The sequence below is a fragment of the Calidris pugnax genome, unplaced genomic scaffold, assembly GCF_001431845.1.
Source record: "Calidris pugnax isolate Ruff unplaced genomic scaffold, ASM143184v1 scaffold27, whole genome shotgun sequence".
In the NCBI taxonomy this organism is placed as follows: Eukaryota; Metazoa; Chordata; class Aves; order Charadriiformes; family Scolopacidae; genus Calidris; species Calidris pugnax.
Genome location: NW_015090893.1, coordinates 1,957,535 through 1,980,873, shown reverse-complemented (window position 1 = coordinate 1,980,873; position 23,339 = coordinate 1,957,535). Strand labels below are relative to the sequence as shown.

General features: G+C 37.6%; 1 protein-coding gene across 1 annotated transcript in view; it reads right to left on the bottom strand.

The window, feature by feature from the left end:
• LOC106891544 (slit homolog 3 protein-like) overlaps positions 1-23,339 on the bottom strand; it is a 554,801-nt gene that overhangs the window by 520,442 nt on the left and 11,020 nt on the right. The window contains exons 2-3 of the mRNA XM_014948178.1: positions 10,342-10,413; positions 7,414-7,485 (exon numbers count right to left, since the gene is read on the bottom strand). Of these exons, the coding sequence (XP_014803664.1) occupies positions 7,414-7,485; positions 10,342-10,413 (144 nt within the window). The remainder of the gene's footprint in view (positions 1-7,413; positions 7,486-10,341; positions 10,414-23,339) is intronic.

Genomic DNA, 23,339 nt, shown 5'->3' with positions numbered 1-23,339 from the left:
TTTGTCCCTTTTTTTTTGGGGAAGCTACTATTTTTCCCCCCCCCCCCCCCTTTTTTTTTTTTAAAGCAATTCTTATAAGAAACTGGGATTCCTTATCGGTGACTTAATACATTCTTTTCAAGTTAGACGTCCAGTATAAGCTTCTTAGCGGGGTGAAGTGGAGCTGGAAATCCATTAAATGCCTCTGCTCTAGATGGAAAAAGAAGGGGAACTTTCCCAAGTGTTTCAACCCTCTCCATGAAAAGGACATTTGGATTAAAACTGCCCATGAAGCAGTTTTCTGGAAGGCTACTACAAGGGTGATGAGAGATGCAGTGGACTGGGTCTCAGCCACTCCGCTAACAGCGTTCACCTTTATCATGCAGGTTATTTTACAGATAACTCCAACAGCACGAGAGACAAATTCATACAAGTTGCTCTTCAAGAAAGAAAGGTCAAGGCTTGAGGTCTTCGCTCATAGCTTAGCCAGTCCAATGAGTCAAGCCAGTTCCAAAATGTTTGATCTGGCTGCAAATGACAGCTATGTTTAACTTATCTACCAATAATTAGAAAGATTTAATGGAGAGCTCCAAAATTAGCTCCTCTCCAAAGAGGAGACCATCAGCTCCAAGAATGAGTCATAAACATCCATGTTTAAAGCAAAGGTGTTACCCAGCCCATAAGCACACAGAGACAAATCTTTTCCCTTGGAAGAAAGAAAAGAGATTGGTGAAGACTTCAACTACACACACAAGACAGCAGAGCTCTGAGGTAAGAGCTGGCTGTGATAAGACACTGGCTGGGAGGGGAACAGCAAGTCACTCTGTTTTTACACTAAATAAAAAGATGGCTCAAGCGTTGGAGGTAACAGCACTCAGCCTGGCACTGCAGGGTGCAGCAGGAAGATGCAATATAGCCCTGTGAGGAGTTTGCACACAGCCTCCACACACCAACACTCTGGGACTCAGGACAGTAGAAACCAAGAGCTTTCGCTTGGCTTCTGCCACATAGGACAAACTAGAACACAAATACTGCTCTTGTGATGTCTCTTTGGGACAGGCGTTCTCTGAGACTAAGACAAAAGGTAGAGATGGGGAGTATGATTTCCTGCACTCTGTTAAAAGAGGAAGTGCACACTCCTTCAGAGTCCAAATGGTGTAGAGAAGATTTAGTCTTCCTCTAGAATTCTGGTTGAGTCAGAAGCAGAACCAAACTGTGGAACCTCTTTTGTACAATAGGGTGATGAAGAAACTTAGAAAGCTGCTCTATGAGGGTGTTGCTGCTAGTCTATTCTGTGGAACCTCTTTTGTACAATAGGGTGATGAAGAAACTTAGAAAGCTGCTTATGAGGGTGTTGCTGCTAGTCTATTGCTATCAGGGTCAGAAAATTATGCAGATGAAGTACTTAAAACAACATGGTCCTCACTAAAGCAGTAAAAACTACATAATGGCCACTTGAAAGAAAAGACTCACACTCCAAAACAACACAGTTCTTGAAGTAATAAGACTGTACCCATAGAAGTTAAGCCCAACAGTCACTCCAAATAAACTCATAATTTTCCCCATGTATTTTTCAGAGAAGTTGTCTGAAAGGGAAGCCTTGGGCCAACCCCAAACTGGAGAGTAAATAGGAATGGACGTGACTGAACCCACAGTAGGAAGATTCTGCAGTACAGCACGCTCCTTCTCTACGATCGTCCCACCAGCATCCAGGAATAAACCCAATAGCAATCCTTAGATACTCACACCCAAAACATTGTAGCTCATCATGTTGGAATTCTCTAAATGCTAAACTCTTCTAGAAAACACAAGGTAAGAGACTGCTTTTTCAGATGTTAATTTGTGGGGTTTTTTAAACTGGAATTATTTCTCGGAAGATATGGGTCAAACATTATTAACAATCTCAATTAAATATTAACCAACATCATTAAATATTGCTTGAACCTGCAGTCATCAGCCAATGCAGCCAGGAGCTTCATATCACTAGCTCCCAGACACAGGCAGCACAAGAACTAAATACTCATCAATTCTTCAAATCAGGAGAACACATCTGAAAGGGTCACAAACTGAATTTCAGGTTTTGATATTCTTTGCCAGCTCCTGCAAAGAGTGGTTAAGTTTACAACTGATCTGTTAGAAACAGGTTTCTCCCATTTACAAAAGATTACATGACTGACACACAGAGTATGAACCAGGAGTAGACAGCACAGGTTCGTTTTACCCTACTGATGGTTGCAGAAGCAATTCTGCCCAGAATTAATAATTAACTCAAGTGTTGACACGTGCTACACCCAGTTCCTTGGAAATCTATGGGGGATGCTACCTACCATCTTCAGTACAAATGCAAAGAAATCCATCCCTCCCAAATGCACTGACACCACAGCTTCAAGACAGCTCTAGTGGCCCCCCTTTGCCATTCACACCCCCCCTTAGAGGGGAAATGCCAAGCCTGGAGCCCTGTCCTGGGACCAGCAAAGGTTATGATTATGGTTCCTCACTCCTAAAGCACCACCTGGCTCCTGGGGAGTTCGGTAGCAAACCTGGTACAACACCAGCTCACGCGTGGTAGTTTGAGAAGGAAGAGGGAAGTAGGCAAGTCATAAAATTGATTAAGTATCAGACTACAGCCCTAAATCCATTTTAGTGTGCCTTTGTTCTCCAGCATTTCCAGATAAGCATTTAAAGATCACCGATTTCCAATTAGATATGCCATAGGGAAATGGATACACAAAACAATAAAGCTCTTTTCTGAAAGGTTACATTCAAACTGTCTTACATTTTTACAAATCCATATGGCTTCATAAGTGTAGTGTAGGCAGTTCCAGAAAACCATCTAAACTGCACAGGCTGCAAACCTTGTATAAACACTATAGGTTTGTCCGTGCTGCCAAAGATTTGCAATAAGCTTTTGTTTACAACAGCAAAGAGCTGTCCAAAGCTTTTATTATTTTGCCCGCTACTCTGAAGCACTTAGCAATCTTTCCACTCAATATGTTAATTATGGAAGATGCTTTTTGTATTACATGATTTATTTAAAGCCTGTTCAATCTCAATTTATGAAATCCAGATTGTGAAGCATCACATAGCAATTTATTCTTCTCCTTAGCATCTTTGGTCACTATTAGCGATTTTACAGTACCCAAATGAATATCCTTTAATAACTTAATCAAGCATTTAGGAAGCCTCTTACAAAGACTCAATGCACAGTAGCATCTCTGCAGTTAAAGGTCAAATACAATTTCTACCTCGACCTCTCTCTTAGCACATGCAAAACCAACACCGTACACATATATGCTACGGTTAAAATCTGGATTTTACTTCTTTTTTTAAAGCTAATTATTTCTCCCAACTTTAAAAAGATTTCATTTGGCCATGCTTATACATTTTTCCCCCCTCCTCTAAACAACAAAAACACATTTTAGTGTTTTCAGATGTTTAGATCTTTTATGCTAGCTAAAGACACTAATTTGAGGAGAAAGAACCAGCCATCAGCCAAAGTCCAGTCTTTTGAAGATAATACAGCTACGTGACAATTTCTGGCAGTTGGCTGTGGAAAAGTCAGGATCAGTTGGTGTCTTATATCCTGCCTCATTTTTCAGAGAAATGTGTGACATACATCTGGCTCTGGAAGATATTTCACTTCATCTTTTAGGACTACCAGCGCGCCTCTTTCTTCTTGATCCTCTTCGCATATGAAATTTCAGTCATTCTACCTTAAAATCATACACTGTGTTGATAGCAAAGCATACAGCTGAAATGCTGTATCCAAAAAAATAAAAATCCAGAATAAATTTGGTATAACACATTGTGCCAGTATACCTCTGTGTTTGCATGGGCATATGCATGCTACTTCAAACCACAGAAAACAAAATCAGGAGAGAGGATCAAAGTTAGACCTTTTACAGTTAACTATTAGGAAAAAACTGCAGAAAGGAACTAGAACAAAAACAATTACAGATGCTGAAACCTGCCATATACCAACCAGCACAGGTGGTGTTCTGAAATTGTTTCCCTGCTACTGGCAAGGAGGGCAGACTATCAAAGTTTACAGCTGGCATTTTCAAGTTTCAGCAGAACACTTCCATAGCTTCTTAGACATAGGCATGTATCTGCCCTGCAAAGTCTACCCTTCAACAGCAGTTAGTAGCATTTTTTGGAAAGCAGCACTTGGGAGCCAAATGCAAGGCGACAGCTAGAGAAGCCTGGGAGGAGCCATAGAGAAGTCCTTCTGGCACCTCAGACACACAAGTCCCATGGACACGTGGGCTCTACAAGTTCCACAGTTTCTTCACCTCAAACGACGCAGCACAAAAGCATTGCTCCTACTCTGCTTGAGGCTCAACACTGCAACAAGCAGAAGGTAGTGAGCTGAATGCATGATTTTATGTTTATATAAAGTTCACTTTTTATGGTCAGCTACCTCACCACTAATCTTTATGTTTTGGAATAAAACTATAGAAACTCACTAGAAAAAAAACCACTAAAATTATTTCTCATTTTCCACTATGGTGAGTACCACTGGATGTTCTCAAGAACTATGAAATCTTAGGACTCAGTAGAAAAACTGACACTAAAACCACTGAATTTTGCTAATGGTAAAAATTCCTGCATATTTGGAAAGCTGAGTAAAAATATGGCAAATAGTAAGTGGCTTCTACCTTCCACATCACTTCATTTCTCAACTTTGCACTGTTTGTCATTTTGAAATACCTTGCATTATAGGCTGCCTTCAACTGATGTTGCCAGATTTTATTAAGCAAATATACAATTTTGACAATATCCTGCCCTATACCTATATAATACCTTTAGATGTTCCACTAGTATTGTGAGCATGAATCTCCCTCCAAAAAAATAGTATAATTAAAAATTAAAACAGAGTAAAATCCAAATAACCAGAGAGGCATCATAATGGTGTTTTTGGCAGCTGTAACTAACAGCTCTACAGACATTTTATTTATAATTTACTTAGACTTATGCAGGACATTTCAAAGAAAATTCTGGTAATTTACTCAGTTAATAATGATGGATTTGCTTCAATAGTCAGACAAGTGAAAATATATTAAGCTAAAATAATATTCACCTAAGGTTATGCCCTGTGAATGATTACCATGGGGCAGAGAGTGGAACAATACACTTCCATAGTTACTTTGAATGAAAGACCTTTCTATACGATATTTTGCCAGGAACAGAAATTATTCCCGTTTTTTAGAGTCTGACCCAACGCAGCTGTTTGTTAAAAAAGTTAATGATTAATTTCGCATCCACTTCGATAGATCAAAAAAGAAAGTTATTCCAAAATCGAAGCAATATAAGCAATTTTTATTTGTTATTTGAAAGAAATTAAATGGAAGAGAGCCAGGTTTTTTTTTAAATTCAACCATCATACTTTCTTCATTACCATTTTGCAATGTTTGACAATACTTAATAAAATAGCTTTAATATTACCTAAAATGTGGCAATTTAGTCTTTATAAGTTACGCCAAACTTTCCACAGTTCATTCTCCAAAGCCCACTGACTCATAGCAAAAAAAAAAAAAAAAAGAAAAACAGATTTATAGTTTTGTCCTAAAAATGATTTAAGCTAAAACACCGAAGTGTTGCAAGTTTCCAGGCCTCCCTTTCATACTACATTCATTTAGGAAATATTTTAATGACAGGCAATCCTAAAAGAGAAGCAGAGATGCAGTATGTTTAACAGGCCAAGTAAAGAGTTCACACAGGAAAAAAAAAGTAATACTTTCAAACAACACATACTTAAAAAGACACTATTAAAGTTATCATATTTCCTAACTTCTGGTTTCACAAAATACATTTTTTTCATTTGCTAACAGAGGAGGCTCTACAGAAAAACAACGCATTAAGACAACACTTGAGTATCATTTCTGGTTACTAACACCAGCCCTTCTCTCAGATTTTTTTCTAAGCTCATTTCGTAGTTCAACTCAATCTATCTTTATTTGGATGAGATATGAGAAAGATACATATACACACACACAGATTTTTTATATATATATATTCACACATACATATATATATATATATAAAATCAGCTTAAAACTAGGACTTATTAGCTAGGATACTGACTCTCAAAGGTGATCTATAAAGTGAACAAAATTTTCTACAGTGTCAGACTACACTTAGTTTGCGAGAAGCAAGCTGGTTATTTTTTACCCCTCAAGAAACATGAAATAAATCAGCCACGGCAAAACTTTAGTCCTGAAAGTGCTTTCTAATTGAAAATATGTACTAGGAACTGAAAAAATGGGTTATAAATGGAATTTAAGACTCATCTCCCTTATAGCCATAAATGGAGCTTTGTAATTCAAGACAAAAATCCTGACTAAATTCATTTTAAAGTTCAATGCACTAGTTAAACAACATAAATGCAAATCTAATCCTGAAATCATCTGAAAGAATTTTAGTACAGCATATGGTCAGTAATCCAGACTTGAACAATTTCTAGTGGGAAATGGAAAGCTGCTTTAGAAAATATCAATTAGAAAATACCAAACCCTATAACAAATGCCTTGCAAATAACTGAATTCACAATCAAGCATAAAAACCTCCTGCATTTACCAAATAGACATTCCAAAAGAGCATGCGATTTTATTCTAGTCACTTGCCTTTAACAAATAATAATTCCCAGAAGTATTTCAGTATTGGAGAGAATTTGTTCTGCTCCCATCATAAACAAAATGACAAACAGCTTCATGGTAATGCTAATCAGTGCACCCAGCCAAGAGCAGCAACTGGATATAGCACTACTTTAGTCATTATTTATATTTACATTTATTCTCTTGAAGGACTAACAGTTCTCTATAAATCGGATTCTGGATTAGGAGACCTCTTGCATTCAACTTTATAAAAAAAAAAACCTAATTGCTCTCCAAGGCAGAGAAAATTTACAGTCTCTTCTCCATTAAGTCCAGCATGATACCCTGGAATCCACTGGTATTGGTGGCATGACACAACTTTAAAGGAAATGAAGCTAATCAGAAAATTAAGTTTAAAGGCAGTTTTAGAAATACTGTGGTACTCAAAGGAGACAACTGCAACTTCCATTGGCATTGATTTAGAGAGAGATATATAAAAATATATATAATATAGTGAAATTACTATAAACAAATCTTTCTTCAACTACATATAAATTTTAAGAGTTGTCCAAATAATGCTGTTTTGGTAATGTTAAGATTCTGGTGTCACCGACAGTTCTATTTTCTTGGCAAGCAACTGTACATATTATCTCCAGTATTAGCTATCATGCAATATGAATTCAACTGGGTTTAAGAGCATACTTTAATTAAGGCAAGTACCCATGTCTCTCTTTTTCTTCAAGGACATTAATTTTCTAATAATGAAATACTATGAAAGACCATTAACAATTAGGTAGAAAACCCGTAGATTTTCCATAGGTATGTAAATATAGATACTTACAGCCGTTCAAGTTGTTTTAGATCCTGAAATGCTCCACGTTCTATCACACTAATCTGATTTTCTTCCAAGTGTCTGCAATTCCAGAAATACCAGTTAATTTTAAGACAACAGAATAAAAGAGCTTCCCCACTTCTCTTCACACATGCTACAAAATTGCTTTTCACAGAAGTACCAAGTTATAATTAGAGATTACTTTAAAAATCTGGACAGAACAGCACTGTTCTTGTCTTGGTCACCAGCCGGAAAACAATTCAAAAATTGGCTCCTGACTGCCAGATTTGGTAAATGTTTTTGTTCCTCAACTTTTAAAATCATAACAGAAAGGCATTGGTCTGGAGGCTGATTGTTACATCCTTAGTACATTACTCTTTATGGAATGTGATTGAGATACCTGGTTCCCTACAGCCCATAGCAGGAACCTACTCAATGTCAACATATTTTTTGTTCAGCCTTTATGTATTTCAGGCTTGCCCCAGAATAAACGATTTTTAAGCAATATGAAGAGCTTCAATCCCTCCAGAAAGAGAGCCACAGCAGCTGTGACAACTGTACAGCGTCCCACTGTACAACAGGCTGCAAGAGCCTAAGGGAGAAGTCCCAGTTTTCCACCGTGTCTGACCCTGCCTATCTTCAAGCCCTGAGGAACCTCTGGGCTCAGCAGATGGATGGCAGGGAGAAGACAGACAGCATCAGAGCCTTCCACAGCTAAGGCCACATACAAAGATCAAAACATAAAATTAAAAAAACCCAAACACACGACCCACAGAGGAGTGTTCCTAAAAGGAAAGGAAGAAAAAACTGCATAAAGGAAAATATATGAAGTTACAAGGAATAAAAGGAAAAGGTGCACTAAGGAATATTTTGCAATTATGTTGTCAGCTTGAGACTAGAAGTTTTTTCCTGCTGTATTGTTCTACCAATTTCTGGATCATTTCCAGATCACTCGTTTGTTGTCCTCATCCTGATGTCTGAAAACAGGACTAGACCACCTTTCTAGGAACTCTGGAACAGGTTTCATGTTTCTGCGCTTCATGCTATACCCCCATCACACATGGGGGAAAAGAAAGAAAGAAAAAAAAGGGTGTCTACTGTCTACAGTAACGTAGAACAGCCAGAATTATGCAAAGACCGTACAAGAAAGCGAAGAAAAAATAAGAAGTATCCATAGGACTTTAGAGAGCAGAAGTGCACAAAAAAAACCCAACCCACAAACACATACCAGATACAACAGGAACATGCAGAATAGGGAAATACACAACAGTGAACAATAGAAATGTTAGCAGACAATGAAATGGCATGTCTTGGGTTTCAGATGGTCAGCATGTATTGGAAGACAAAACCAATACAAAGACACAAGCATTTTTAATAGGCATATTCTGGTTTTATTGCTAAACTCTTATGTAGCAAACACTACACAACACAAAGGCTGAACAAACACGTTACAGAAACCTGTAAGGAACTCAGAGCAAAGAACTCACCTAAAGATGGCAGTTGCATATTTTGCCTATTGTTAAGGATATTCAAAATAAACAACTGCAGTGGCATCAAGCAATGTCTAACACCATAAAAACCCAATGAAACCAAAACAACTACTGACACTAGTGATAATCTAGTACATGTATTTTAATAGACTTCCAAAATGGTATTGACAGTTGGGATGGGAGCCAAGGAAATCTAAATTACTCCACTGCTGGAGATGTGAGAAACACTACAAGAACGAAAAATCTTCCAATACATTTGAAACATTTTCATAGTACATGAGAACTTGTTCAAAAGCATTAAGGTAGTAGTAGAGAAGACTTGTCTTTTCATTGGCAGGATTCAATTAATTCATTGATGGAATTATCACTAAACAACTGTAACAGTTCAACAGTTGCAGTTTTAAGGACTTATTTCAGAAGACACTCAGATTCAAACATTGACTTCAGAGGGCAAGCTTCAGAATTAGAGAAAGGAATTTTCGGGGGGTGATGGCAAGATCACTTGTGTTTCTTAACTTCTGATAGCTTTTTCTTTCAGAAGAAGGGTCAGAGTGGTAATACCAACTCGCCTCTGGCAGTGATCAGCTCAAGATCAAGTTTTGTTTTGTTTACTAAAACTTAGAATTAAGCACAATGGTTCAGTAAAATACTGCTAGTGAACTAGATGGCACACACACAGAATGTACGTGATTGGTACTTGATAAACAGAACTAGATGACAATTATTATTTTTTAAAGTAATATCAGAAATTTGAACTTGATCCAATGGTTTCCGTTATCATAAATATCCTTCATGTTTCTGAAATGTTTTCAATAGAAAAATCTCAGCCAATGCTTTTGAGCATACAGATCCACACATGTGTATATGATCTCCCGAATAACACAGTAATGTTTCTCACTGAGTACCCAAATACAAGCTCAGTGAATGCAGAAACCAAGTTACTTTAAATGGGAGCTCCAGAAACACTAACCACCTAAGAGCTCACCCTCTCTCATCTGTCATCTTTGTTCTTCCCTCTCACATATGCCCAAATATTTAAAGCTATATATTTGATTTTACATTTAAAAAACCCCAGCAATTAATTTCAACAAAGCAAATACCGGATTCCCAGAGTATTTCTAGCAGAGGCACCAATACCTACGTCTGCTTCTATGAGAAGGGTGTTTAAACTACTTGAGGTAATTCAGATACTGCTAGAAAAATGTCAAGGGGAAAAACAGATTCACTTCAGACAGCTTCAAAATTTTGTACTTGTTCTTTTAACACAAGATTATAAAATTTAGTGTTTCACATGACAAAGTGCTCCAGTTGCCTGGTTTAAAAGAATACTAATAACTGAATAATGTGCAGAAATTACTAGAATTTGATCTCTAGAATCATGGACATTCTTAGTGCTAGCACCCTTAAATAGTACTATAAAGAAAGACAAGTTTTGTGTTATACTCACAAGACACGGAGATTCTTCAGTCCTGTGAAGTCCGTCTTCGTGATTCTTGTGATATTATTTTTTTCTAAATCACTGCAGAGGAAAAAGAAACCAGAATTCAGACACTGACATTCAAACCTCCCTTAGCAGAAAGTATCTCCATCACTGGAGCATCTATCAGCTGCTCAAATCATACAAACTAATGCTTCCATTAAAACCTCAAAAACTAAGTCATCAATCCTAATTTTGTCACCTCCTCTAAGTTGCTCTCATACAAGGAGTTTCTTCCATATTTATTTGTTGTACTGGTGTTTATTGTATGCTTCTTTCCCCCTCAAGATTGCAATCTTGCAAGACACTAAATATACTCAAGACCCAATTGGTATAATACAGCTAAAACAGTGTACTCTGCCCCAAAATAAAGATCAAGATCTGGGGTTATTCTAAACCCAAATCTAGCCTGCTGCAGAAACTTCAGCTGCACAGAGCCTGAGAAGAGAAAAACTTTATTTACTGACTCCTAAGTTTAGTCCTGCCCAGATGATTGCAAGATTTGCAAAATTATAGAACAGCTTATGGTTTAGGGTTTTTTTTTCCAAGTATCCTAATTGGGCAGCCTCCTCATCCCAGCTTTTTGGAAACGCTGGTTTTCAGAAGAATCTGTTAATCACAGTGACCCATTTCCCATGTGCATTCACCCTTGGCCAATTCCTACCTTCTGTCCTTAAACTCCCAATCTCTTAACACCTCTGTTATGCACCAACACATATTCCTCATGTGGTCACATACCAAGTATTACCTCCTGTACTCTGCTTCAGTTTGTGCTAATTTATGCTCTAGATACCAAATTAATAAGTAACTGGCACCTTTTCCACAACAGGGAAAGCCCACTGTAACCAGATCTCAAGCTGTCCACTTTTCTGCAGCTTTTCTTTGGAGCGAACACACCAAGAATACAGAAGAATTGCATGTTTAAACTTATGTCTTAATAGAATAGACATCAAAATATAACACACTAGTTTGAGAGAAATTATATTTAATTCAAAGTTGAGTCAAATGAAACCTAAAGGAATTTAGAAACTAATTCTTCTTGCAAGACTGATCCTATACTTCAGGATAGCTCTCAGTACACTAACTTTAGAGTTTTAGAGCCTTTAGAGTTACAACTAAGCAAGAATAACTCCTTTTTTTTTCCTAACTTAAAGAGTCTTTCTTCCATTTCATTTCAAAAGAGCATACCAAATACCTGCTGGTGCTATATGTCCCCATATTGCTGTTTTCTCTTCTCTAGACTTGCCCTTAGTTGTCACCCCTGAAGTTCTCCGCATTGAGCACATCCCCTTTTTTGGGGTTTGGGTTTTGTGGTTGTGTTGGTTTTTTTCCTGTCTAGGAAACTGCTAGGTTTTCTTCCCAGTTGCCAGCCATACTTCTTTTAGCATAATAAGCAATATGTAGCAAACTTACATATATACTCTGTTATTACATAACTTTTGTGTTGGTTTTTTTCCTGTCTAGGAAACTGCTAGGTTTTCTTCCCAGTTGCCAGCCATACTTCTTTTAGCATAATAAGCAATATGTAGCAAACTTACAATGAATAAAAACAGATATACTCTCGATCATGTTGCTACAAATTTGTTCTGAGTATCAGTTTCCTAGATACAAGAAGCCTCCTATGAAAAATAAATCTTCTAATATTGAAGTAAGCTTTTTTTCTCCTAAGTCACTTTTTATGTCTACCAAAAACTGCTTAACACAAAGATACAAGCCTTTGGGGTAACAGTTTTCATGCCAAAAAAGCATTCAGAATTTTTCTAAAGATCACAAAACCGTAACCAACACATTCTGACAAATTTTGCTTTCTATTGACATCAAATAAAAACAATCTAATACAGAAAATTAGCCATGAGGCTAGATGTTCATTTTTTAAAAGGGCGTATGAAATCAAAAATCCACAGCAGGGAGTAGAGGCTTCCCCTAAGCAATTACTATTTACTATAGTTCCTGCTTTCATGTGCACCAGGATACATCTCTCATGCTTAGAAGGTTCAATTTATCTCCCTTCTCTAGTATAACTCAAGAACAAAACAGTATTATTTTTAAGTACACTTGGCAATCATCTGACACCTGCACAAACCTTGACCCTGAAATAATTTCTCAAAATCAGATGGGTGTTCTGAAGTGCTGTTTCAAGTTGATTATTTCTCTAGGTACAAAAAGGAATTCCAGGAAGGAGCAGAAGTCAGAACTTCCAGGAATGCCTTGACTATCACCTTTGTATTCTGAAAAATGCTGCCGAGATGGCTAAGATGGCCTTTAAGTGCCTAGCAAGTAATACTGCAAACCAAATGCAAAAGCTCGTGAAGTGTTGAGAAGAGTTTAATCATTTATAATTATTCATATACCACCCTACAGGGGAAAAAGTGCTCCCGGCTGGTAAAATTTCCAGTAATTTTCTGTAATACAGGCAGTTCCATACAAGCCTTCCAGTACGGCTGCTACTTAAGTCAGACTTTATTCACCTCACATGAGGTCCTATTAGCAGGATAGAACTACTACTAAGAAATATGTGAGTGTTCAAGCATAAATGATTATTTCCTTTGAATCAAGATCATTTTTTTTCTGCTGATATGAAGTAATATTATTCTAAGGCATTAAATAAAAAGCAATTGTCATGGTAACAAATTTCATTTTTCTAGTATGAACCACATTGTCAAATAAAGGCAGTTACATGTTGTGAAGCTTGAGCTTGGTAAAAGGTACATCTTCAATATTCAGAGAAGAAACAGCACTGATTTTTTTAGTATATCTATTAAATTCCCCAAATGCTTCTAACCATGATAATAAAGAGGTTTTTCCCAATATAAACTCTAACCTCCACTTATCAAAAAAGTAAATATTTAGATGAGTACAGGTAATTGGATTCATTCATCTGAGGAAATAACTCTTCATATTCCTAAACACGCATAATTGTTTTCTCACACGTTCCCTAGATCTCAGATGCAAACAGATATGGAATTAAGCTTTTAATGTCATTGTAACATGCTAATGCGTTCACTTACTGGAATTGAAAAGCTAAAAAAAAGACCCAAAACACACAAACCACCACAAGGAAGTAAACTGAATACAGTTTGAGCCACTCCATAGCTGAGGGCAGCCTGGTACTTAGAAGTCTGCAGTGATGACGATTAAGCTCACCGTTCATACGCACAAAAACCCCAGCCTATGTGTCTACAGGATTTGTGCCAGGAACAAACCAGCTACAGTTAAAGATCTCCATCTCTTCCACGGCAACCTGATCTGCCACAGACAGCAGGAAGAAAGAATAGATAAGGACTACTTTTAAAGAAAACCCCAAACCCTAAAATCCAGTCCAATAATTCCATACACTGTCCGTAAGAGAATTTTTTTACTGAATTCTGCCTTTAAATAGAAGCCATATAGACATAGAATACATCAATTTTTTTTGCATCTCTTTTTCAAGCATTTGCATCAGAGTGAATCTTTCTAAGGTATAAGCAAGACCTTAACAGGATTGAAGCAGTATGAGAGACGCTGGAGTGCAGAAGTGTTTTATAATACTGAAATCTGTTTCTGATGGTTATTAACAAATGTCTAAATACTGCTAATAAAATCCTTAAGTCATAAAATGGTTTAAAACCAGATAGAATAAACTTTTAAGAGTTATTTTATGCATCTTAGCACAGGGCATACTTAAATAATAAACACATTCTCCTGTCAGGAAACCATTTTCTTTAGCACAGATGGGATCTAAAGATAATGACAAGATGAGGGGAAAAAAACCCCTACATTTCAGTTACATGAAGATGGCAAACAGTATCCTTGCTCGACCTATGTCAACTATATTTTAAAAAGGTCCATTAAAGAAAAAAACCTCACACAACAACTACAGGGCACTTCCATTGCGTGTACCAGCCATTCTCTTCCATTTGCCTTTATCCTGTTGATGGAATCGTGCTTTTCTCCAAGAATACCGCTGAATCACTGCCTACATTTTTCAGATTTTCCAGCTTGATTTCCTCATCTGTTCTCAGTTCAGTTCTTCCACCCTGGTGCATCATTAACTACTCACTGGTGCACCAGTGTGACCTGATTGCAAGCAGCATTGGTAAGAATTGAGTCTGGAGTAAGCAACACATAAATAGCTTGCGTTTTACTTGCATGTTGTTTCCCATCTGCTTTTCATGTCATTCCTTCAGAAGTTTTCCTTAGCCTGTATCTCAGAAAAGGTTTAGCAGAGCACAGCATTAAGCTGGTCAGAATTCTCCAAGGCAGATTGGAGTCTGCTAAGGAATATGGGTCGACACAGTGTCACTGGCCCAGCTTTTTTGTCCATTTTGGTAAGGCTTAATTCTCAGCAGTTTGCTCAGTTTGAACAGTGTATGCGGAACTGCATTCCTGGCACATACATCACGATCTCTCCACCACACCACCCCTGCTGCCCCATCTGTGAGACCAATCCCACACATCAGCTCTATTCCTCTCTACTTTCAGCCCCAAGAACACTCCTGCTACTCAGTATTCTTCCCCTGGTTAAGTCTTCAGCTCTCTATTCTGAAAGAGACTTTAACACTCCTTGATCAATACTTATCTTGAGATTGCTTTTTTCTCTACTCCCGCAGATTGGCACAGCCCATGCTGTATACCTAATATCAATCATTCTATTAATCCCTTCTGATGGTTACTAAGTCAAATGCTTCCATTTCTGTAAGTAAAATTACTTGGACAATACTCTACCTTTAAGAGAACGGTTCTTGATGAAGTTTACTTTCCTTAAACCATTTAGGATTTAATTGATAACTGCTGCCTCTGCCTGTTTGAAAAAGCAGTATTCACCTTCTGAGCATTTGCCTGTTTTCCAGCGTGCTCTCCCTCAAGGCTTATCTGCCATTTGAAGAAAAACAGACCAAAACCTTGATGAATTCCTATGTAACACTTCCTCCTCCTGTTCACAGTAGGTCTAACAGGGCTGCAAAGCAGCAGATTGCCACAGGTTACCCCATTAGTCAATTAAACTTTGTGACTGTGAAGTTACTGAACTAATGCAGACATTAGTGGTTTACAGCTGGTATTTGTGGGCAACATAATATTTTATGTTTCCTTTATAAAGTTTGGCAGCTGGTTATGGGCTCACTAGTGGGTTTCAACTACAAAAAGCTAAACCTTAACATCTAATCTTGGTTGGCTTTCAAGCACATCAGCTTTCATCAGAACTGGTGGAAGCAAACAGAGCTTTGAAAAGAGGTCACCTGGCTCAAGGACATGGGGAAAATTATACTGTAAAGGTGAATTTCATTTATATTTAACTTCAACAGATAACTACATGCAGATACATTTATTCTACATAAAATTGTTATTGTGCAGAATTCCCACATTTTGCACTGTGTGAGGCCAAGTGGATCTTAGATCTTAACACTCTCTCCCACCCCACACATACACAAGCCCAGTATTTCCCACCCAGATAATACTGTCCCACCATCTAAGAACATCTGAGAACACTCCATTAAAGAATACAGGTCTCTACTGGTACGTCAGCAGCAAAGTTGATACCACTCACTTAAGAAGAAGCTACTGTCATCTATACCAGCTTTAGTAAAGCTTGTGGGTTTAGGTTCCTTGTCAATCTATTTTTCCTTTCAACACAGAAAGTGTTAAGGACAACACAGGTGTAGCGGCAGCTTTACAAAAACAGACATGGAAGGAATTATTTCAATGGGAATATAAAAATGAATTGGACTAGAATGGTACAAGACATTATGAAAGTGACTTCAGATGAACTGCTAAAGGGAGCTTTACTCATAAACATGTCCTGCTATGTTCTAATAACAATTTAATTCAATACATATTTTGTAGATGTTGAAGACTGAGTCACACAATGTACACACTTATTACAAACAGGGATGCTTGGAGCAACTGGAGCAAATCCTGCTTCATAGCAAGAATTCCTCTGAATTGCTTCATCCTCCATTCTTCTCTAAAGACAATTAGTGAACTTAAGACAGACTTGTAAATGTTTTAAAGCATCACCATTCTCTGGAGCGTGCCATTATGCAGCTTCAAACAGCTCTAGGAGCACACAGCTTTCTCTATTGCATTACTTCAACTCTAGTTGATAATTACTCTGCTTCGCCACTCAACTCTTCCAAAACATCCGGACGCTGTTCTCCTTCCCCACCCTCTTCCTTGGACTGTATGAAGTTTATAACTCGAGCAGTAAATCCACTTGCCACTTAGCACTACGTGCTTCTGCCTTCTACATTCACATACCTTGGAAAATGCACACACTCAGACAGCTCGGAGCCTGTACTTCTCCCATATACAAGATCAGAATTGAGTTTGACAACACGTCTCCACCACAATAAACATTACAATTCTTAGAAAAGAGCCAATAACAAAGGCAATCAGATGCTCAAGCCTTGCAACAATCCTCAAATCAATAATTCATTACTTACGTATAAATAAAAAATCCTTATATAAAATTCAAATCCTTTTGTATACAAGGATACAAAAACTCAAAAAACTATAACTAGACTGTAGCAAGTTCCTATTACTCAGATGTCATTTTGCTGCCTGCTGCACCCCTTATGCATTGTAGTCTCCAAGATAATCCAAAATTTGGGCACTTATTGCAGTTTTGAGTCTTGAACGTAGCCAGGTGAGTCCCTAACTTAATTCCCCAAAACTATATTATTTTTTTTAAATCAGCTGCCCATTTTAGAGCTAGCTCTGCTTACATAGTTATGCTTTTCTAGGCACAGAGAATCCAAAGTCAAAAGCTTAAAGCTTACTAAAGCTACTAAAGCTTAAAAGCCAGTGGCATTCCTAACAACAAAACTGACAATTTCACAGTAGTAGCCCATTTTGGATCTCAGCCACAAACACAAGTCCTAGACAGGCAGTATTTTACAAAATAGTGATTAATCCATTCATTTTTAACCTATGAAAACATTAGACATAACAAAAAAACACACCAAGTGAAAATAACCTACTAAGGAGGAGGGAACCTAGAACACAAGTTGCAACTTCACACAAGTCCTCAGATGTTTGTTCATTTATATTAATAAATCAAGAGTTCAGTAAGAGCAGCAGAGAAACTGCATACTGTATTTAAGAAAATTTAACTACCATACACTTCAAAAGCCAGCTCTTACCCAAGTTACACGGCACTAGCGTTCTTTCCTGTCCAACTGCTTCATAAGTAAGGTTACTTCCAGTCATAGAACCTCAAACACAAAATTTAGTTTCTGTTCCTGCTGTGTTTTCAAAGTGGCAACCACACACCAACTCAAAGCTATCCACATTTGGGACAAACAAATCAGCATAAAACCCAATACTCTGAAAAGAATCCTGATTAAACCAGTACCCCGTGTGATCTACAGATAAGATGCGTTTGTCTTCATCTCATTTTTGGTGTTTTCCAACAAGGGTTGCATAAAATTTGCGTGCCACACAGAACAATGTAGTTGAAAATTAATACAAGTCTCTCTTGCCCCCTAACAACCAAACAGGTCAGGATCCACTGTACCATTTGGAACTCGCATCAAAACAAGCCTCAGCTAGGACAGAATTCATGGAACTTCCAAAAGTTCAGGAAGAGCAGAAGAAAAACAATTTCCCCACAAATTAAAGAGCAACTGTTTTGAAGATACAACACACATTTTTTGTTATGACTAATTTGTAATACATTCCAAAGAATTTTAAATGATAAATCAACTTGGCATTAACATTCAAAATGTGGGAGATAAAATTCAAGTGATAACAATTGAATCCAGATTTCTGAATCTGAAGAGTTACTGATATTTGTCATTAGCCCAATTCCTCCAAATAACTCAAGCAGCACACATTCTTGGGAAACAAGGCTTTTATTGTTTTGCCATTACACTGCTAAAGGACTTTGTCCATCCAAACCACCTACTAGAATGACAGCTGAGTCATCCCTTTAAAATCTTCCTGTTGGATTTGTTTTCCCAGCCCCAAATCACTACACAAGGTAACCATGAACACAAACACCACCTGAGCTGCAGGAAACATACATCTTTGCAGTTAACCATTTACTGGGCTACCTACTGTGCTCGAGAAGCTTGAAGCCACAAGGGAATGCCTTCCTGATTTTTATGAAAGGTATCTGAAGGGCTGGAGGCAAAAGGTTGTTGAGTAAAACCCTCCTCTCTTTACAAGTACTTTTGCTCTTAGTTTGGGAACGTGCTAACAACCATAATCATTAAAAGGAGAAAAATTCAGTCCCATTTGCAATTGTATGTATTAAGTAGCTTTTGGCTACCCTTTGCAGCCTTTAAAACAGATACTCTGTTTTATTATTTTAATCATATTCCAGGATTTCTATTATGGAGTTATTTTGTCTTTAAGGGGTACAGACTGCCACTAGCCTCTTAGCCTTAAATGACTATAATTCCCCATGGAAAGCGCTTGGTGATTCTCTTATGCCTTCAATCCAAGAACTTCAAAGTTACTATGATAAACTGCTCTATTATAACACTACCCTGAAACCCTCTGGCAGCACAACCTGCATATCTTCAGATTTAACATATTTCCATCTCAACTTCTGCAATACAGGAAATAAAGTTCTGGGACTGGATTTTATGAAATACACAAATTCCATTATTCCATTAGTTTCCAAGTCACTTGGGAAAGTATGAGCATCACTTGTAAAGAAAAAGACAAAAACTTCAAAATCATGTTCAGCTGAAGTTGGCTTGCCTTTTTTTTTTTAAAGATGGTTCATTCATTCTCTATATAAGATTAAGTTACTTCTTCTTAAAAGAAACAGTTGACTTCACAAAGGAGAATGAGGGGGTTTTTTAATTTTTTTTACTGACTACTAAGACGACTGATATTCTCTAAACATGTCACATCATCTAGTTAAATAGAAAAAAAATTGTCCTCCATCTAAGAGAAGATAAACCCATGCAACAATTAGAGGTGGGGCACTGACTGACCAGGGACTTGCTTTGCAGAAAATGATCTTGGAGTCCTACTGGACCACAAACCATCAGCCATGTGCCCTTGCAGCAATGAAGGCCTTGACCAGACTGTACAAGCAAGAGTACAGGCAGAGAGGTTTAAGAATTTGGAAGACTTGACTCATCTCTTGTATCCAGGATCGATGACAGTGCATATGCAATACTGTTTCAGGCTCTCCAGCACAAGAGAGGCAATGACAGATTGGAGAGAGTGAAGTAAAGGGCCACTGACACCATCAGAGAGCTGGAGCTTATGACATACAAACAGAGGCTGGGGCTTGATGGACTTAAATAAAAGGTTAAGGGAAGATCTTACTGCAGTCTATAACTACTTAGGTAGGAGAATACAGACCCCCTTCTCTGATCTGCAGTAAGGTCAAGTTCTATGTGGAGGAACATCAGCAGAGAAGAAACAAGCCCTGCCACAACAGCCAGCTCTTGAAGGGATTCAGAAGTATTTTGCACCACTCCAGTAACGAGTACTTTGCAGTGTGTTAGCATCGGAATGTTGGGATCCAGTAATTTTGATATTGCTCACTATTCATGTTAAACCAGAGTAACAATAAACTTACAATCCAACATCTAATGATTTTTGTTGTTGTTTTTGTTGGATAGCACCACAGGTATGACACCGAATAGTTTCAGTCTCCAGAATAATTTAAATAGTAATTAAATAGCCACACAATAGCTGGAATGTACAAATTCTGTGCTGCAGTCTATCGTACTTTTGTAACACACCTACATGATACAGCTTTTTAATTAAAAAAAAATTAGATCATTCCTTCTGATTACAGAAGGCTTTCAGGTATGACTCAGACTGTTTTCTTTCTGTCTGAACAATGAGAAAACTGATCTTAGAGGTTAAGTGCCCTAATTTTGTGAATAAGCTAGCCATTCTTGAGCCCCATTACAGCAGTGCTTGGTTAATAACCCACATTAAGTGTCCAAATGATCTGGAACTGCTTACAGGCAACACACTTCTGTCCTCATCCTTATAAAAATAAGAAAAATGACTTGGCAAACTATAGGCGTTAAAAAACACCAAGGAAAAAAATTACCTATTGCAACCTGTGCAGTGGCTGAATCGCCCATAGAGCAAATTGCTGGTGAAAGTTGTACCTGAGACCTGCAGAAAGCAGCACAAGGGACTCAGTAATTCAAGGACTCTGTTTCTTGCAAGGAAACACACTTGCCCCTACCTGCAGGAACTCCTAACTACCAGGGCTTGCAGATTTTATTATATTTACTGTATTATTTAATACATTATGAAACAAGCAGGAAGAGGTAATGTTTTTACACCACCATTGGAATAACTAACATGGTGGGACCACTCTTGTAGTCATATGTATATTCAATTCTTGATTTTATTTAATCATTCCTACTTAACTCCTATACCTGTATCTCATCTTTTACATCCAACATGCACCAGCTGGTTGTACGGACAGTAGGTGGTTCCGTCAGCCCAGTGCTATTCCAAAGCCCAAGCAGCTCCACAGGGAGAAATCAGACAGTGCCAAATATTCTCTGGGCCATATTTTCACTCAACCATAAAATGAACAATCTCATCAGGATACAGACAGAGCCATGCCTGCACTTCAGTCTTTTTCACTTTTGGACTTTAAAGGTTACCCAAATGAATTCATATTTGCCATCTCAAACAGGACTACCTTGTAAATCAAAGTAAAATAACCCGTGATAACTAAACTTCAGAAAATCTTCTAAAAAATATAAGTGTTCTTCAGAGTTAACATCATTACCACAATTTATGGCAAATACTTCCTGAAATTTTAGTAATTTCTTCAGTGTGTTTAATGTTAATTGAGGCCTTCTAGAATAGAATACAATAACTAAAATGAGAAACAAGGATTGACAAAAACTACTATTTTTCCTGAGATTTTTTTTTTTGCCCTGACTCTTCCACACACTTGGGTTTGTCAGTTTTGTTCTTTTAATTCTATACACAATCAATCACAACAGGCTCATTTTGCCGGGGGGGAAGGAGAAAAAAAAAAAAGAAAAAACTACTGCATGTAAACCTCGGCAAAATTCATATGGCTTTATTCCACAGACACAATACCTGATGTTTGCATTTAAGTCCACATTTCACTTAATTGTGTGGTAGATGACTGAATATAATGCAGCGAAGAAACTGCTGTCTGTTTAGGTGCTCTTCACTAACACAATTTGATGTTTAAGACTTGAAATATTTCACAGCTACTTTTGACTGCTGTAATTCTTGATGACTCGGGAGAAAAGTTCTACCAACAAACAAATTTTAGTGAAGCCTGACATGAAAATCAAGCCTTGATTTCATCTCCTTGCTCACTTTTGACATGCACAGACTAGAAACTCTTCCCAGGAGATCTTTTCCTGGAAAGGTAAGAGAGGTCTTTGTTTAGGTTTGAGTTTTTTTTGTTGTTGCTCACTATTTTTTTTTAATTTAACAAGCATCCAGTTTCACCAACTCTATCCCTTTCGAGAAGTACCACACTGAGTGAACATGTGTACCATACCCACTAAGGAGCCGATTAAGCCAAGAAATTGCAGTAAAAGATGCAGGACAGTTTTAATATGTAAAATGAAATTTCGAAATTGTGCATTGACTTGACCAAGTAGCATCCAGATATAACAACAGCAAGCAATTTTCTTCACTCTCTAGTAGATGCCCACATTCCCCGTCCTCCTCCAACTTCTCATTTTCAACTATTGACTCACTGGATTGAAGTTGAATTTGTATCACAACATTTGCTAAATAAACAACTCAAAAATTTTTTTTCTAAACATGGCTTGGCATGCATATTTGGTGTTTCAAGTTACAGAAACTACTCATGTTTAGAAAACCACTTAGCACTAAGTCTATTATATACCTAAGAACTACAAAAGAACATGCTTGGAAAATGTCTACTCTGTAAAATGAAGTTAACAGTAACTGCAAATAATTAATTTTCAGCTTCCAAAAAACTTTATGAGCAATTAGCTAAAGAAGTTTCCAGGCCAAAAAACCCCACCAACCCCAGAGAACCAAACAACCCTCAGAAAGTCCATAAAACACTTGATTACTCCTTATCTTTTGCTGCCTTTTCATATGTTATCTATTAAAACTCACGACTCCAAAGGATCATTGGGCTGTTTCTCATAATTTCACATTCTTATCTGAGAAACTTATATCCAGATGTGTTTTTGTCTCACTCTGAAGAGCCAGCCTTTGCCTTAAGGCTTTATTTCTCAATATCTTCTTCCACTTCTGGAAAACAAGTTTTCTTTGCTCAAGAATTTTACTTCCGTGGTTTGTTTCACCACTTCATTCTCATCTCTAGCTTGGCTTGCTACTGCATTTATTTAGGCATTTCAGAAATGCACAATTGCTTCCCTGTACTATTTCCTTATAATGAGTTCTCTCTTTTGCTTCCCAACTGTATTCTCAAGACACCATCTGTAACCAGCTCTACCACTTCAAGAGGATGAGACAGGGCTTCTTCTCATGACTCTACAACTATTTCAGAGAAGCTTGTGACCCAGAAGTTCCCATCTCTCTAAGTGATGCTGTAACCACTACAAACCTCACCAAAGACGTTTCATCCAGGTTTCTCGAAAATCAGCATTTCAAAAAAAATGTACTTATTATAATGCCTCCCCAGACTAAACAAAACCATCACACAGATGAAAAATAAATTTAGGGAAAATCCATAAGTTAAGGTCCCATTAAAGTCCAGGCAAAATACAATTTATGACTATTAGGAAGACACAAGGCTGCCTTCAGTATGCAGCTTCTTCTTGCTAAAATTTCTCAGAGTCATATTGAAAGAATACTGTTTTAAACAAACAGTAGTGTCTCCACATCTGTGGAGGAACAGTACACACAAATGCGGTGATTAATTATCGTAGGCTTGATGTCATGAGACCGCATTTGTTATATGGGCTTTAAATGCTATGTCTTATATTCTAAAACAGAGAGAATGGGCAATCAAACCTTTGGCAAGCAAGGATTCTGTGCTGTTTGCTATTTGCTTATTGTAAGGG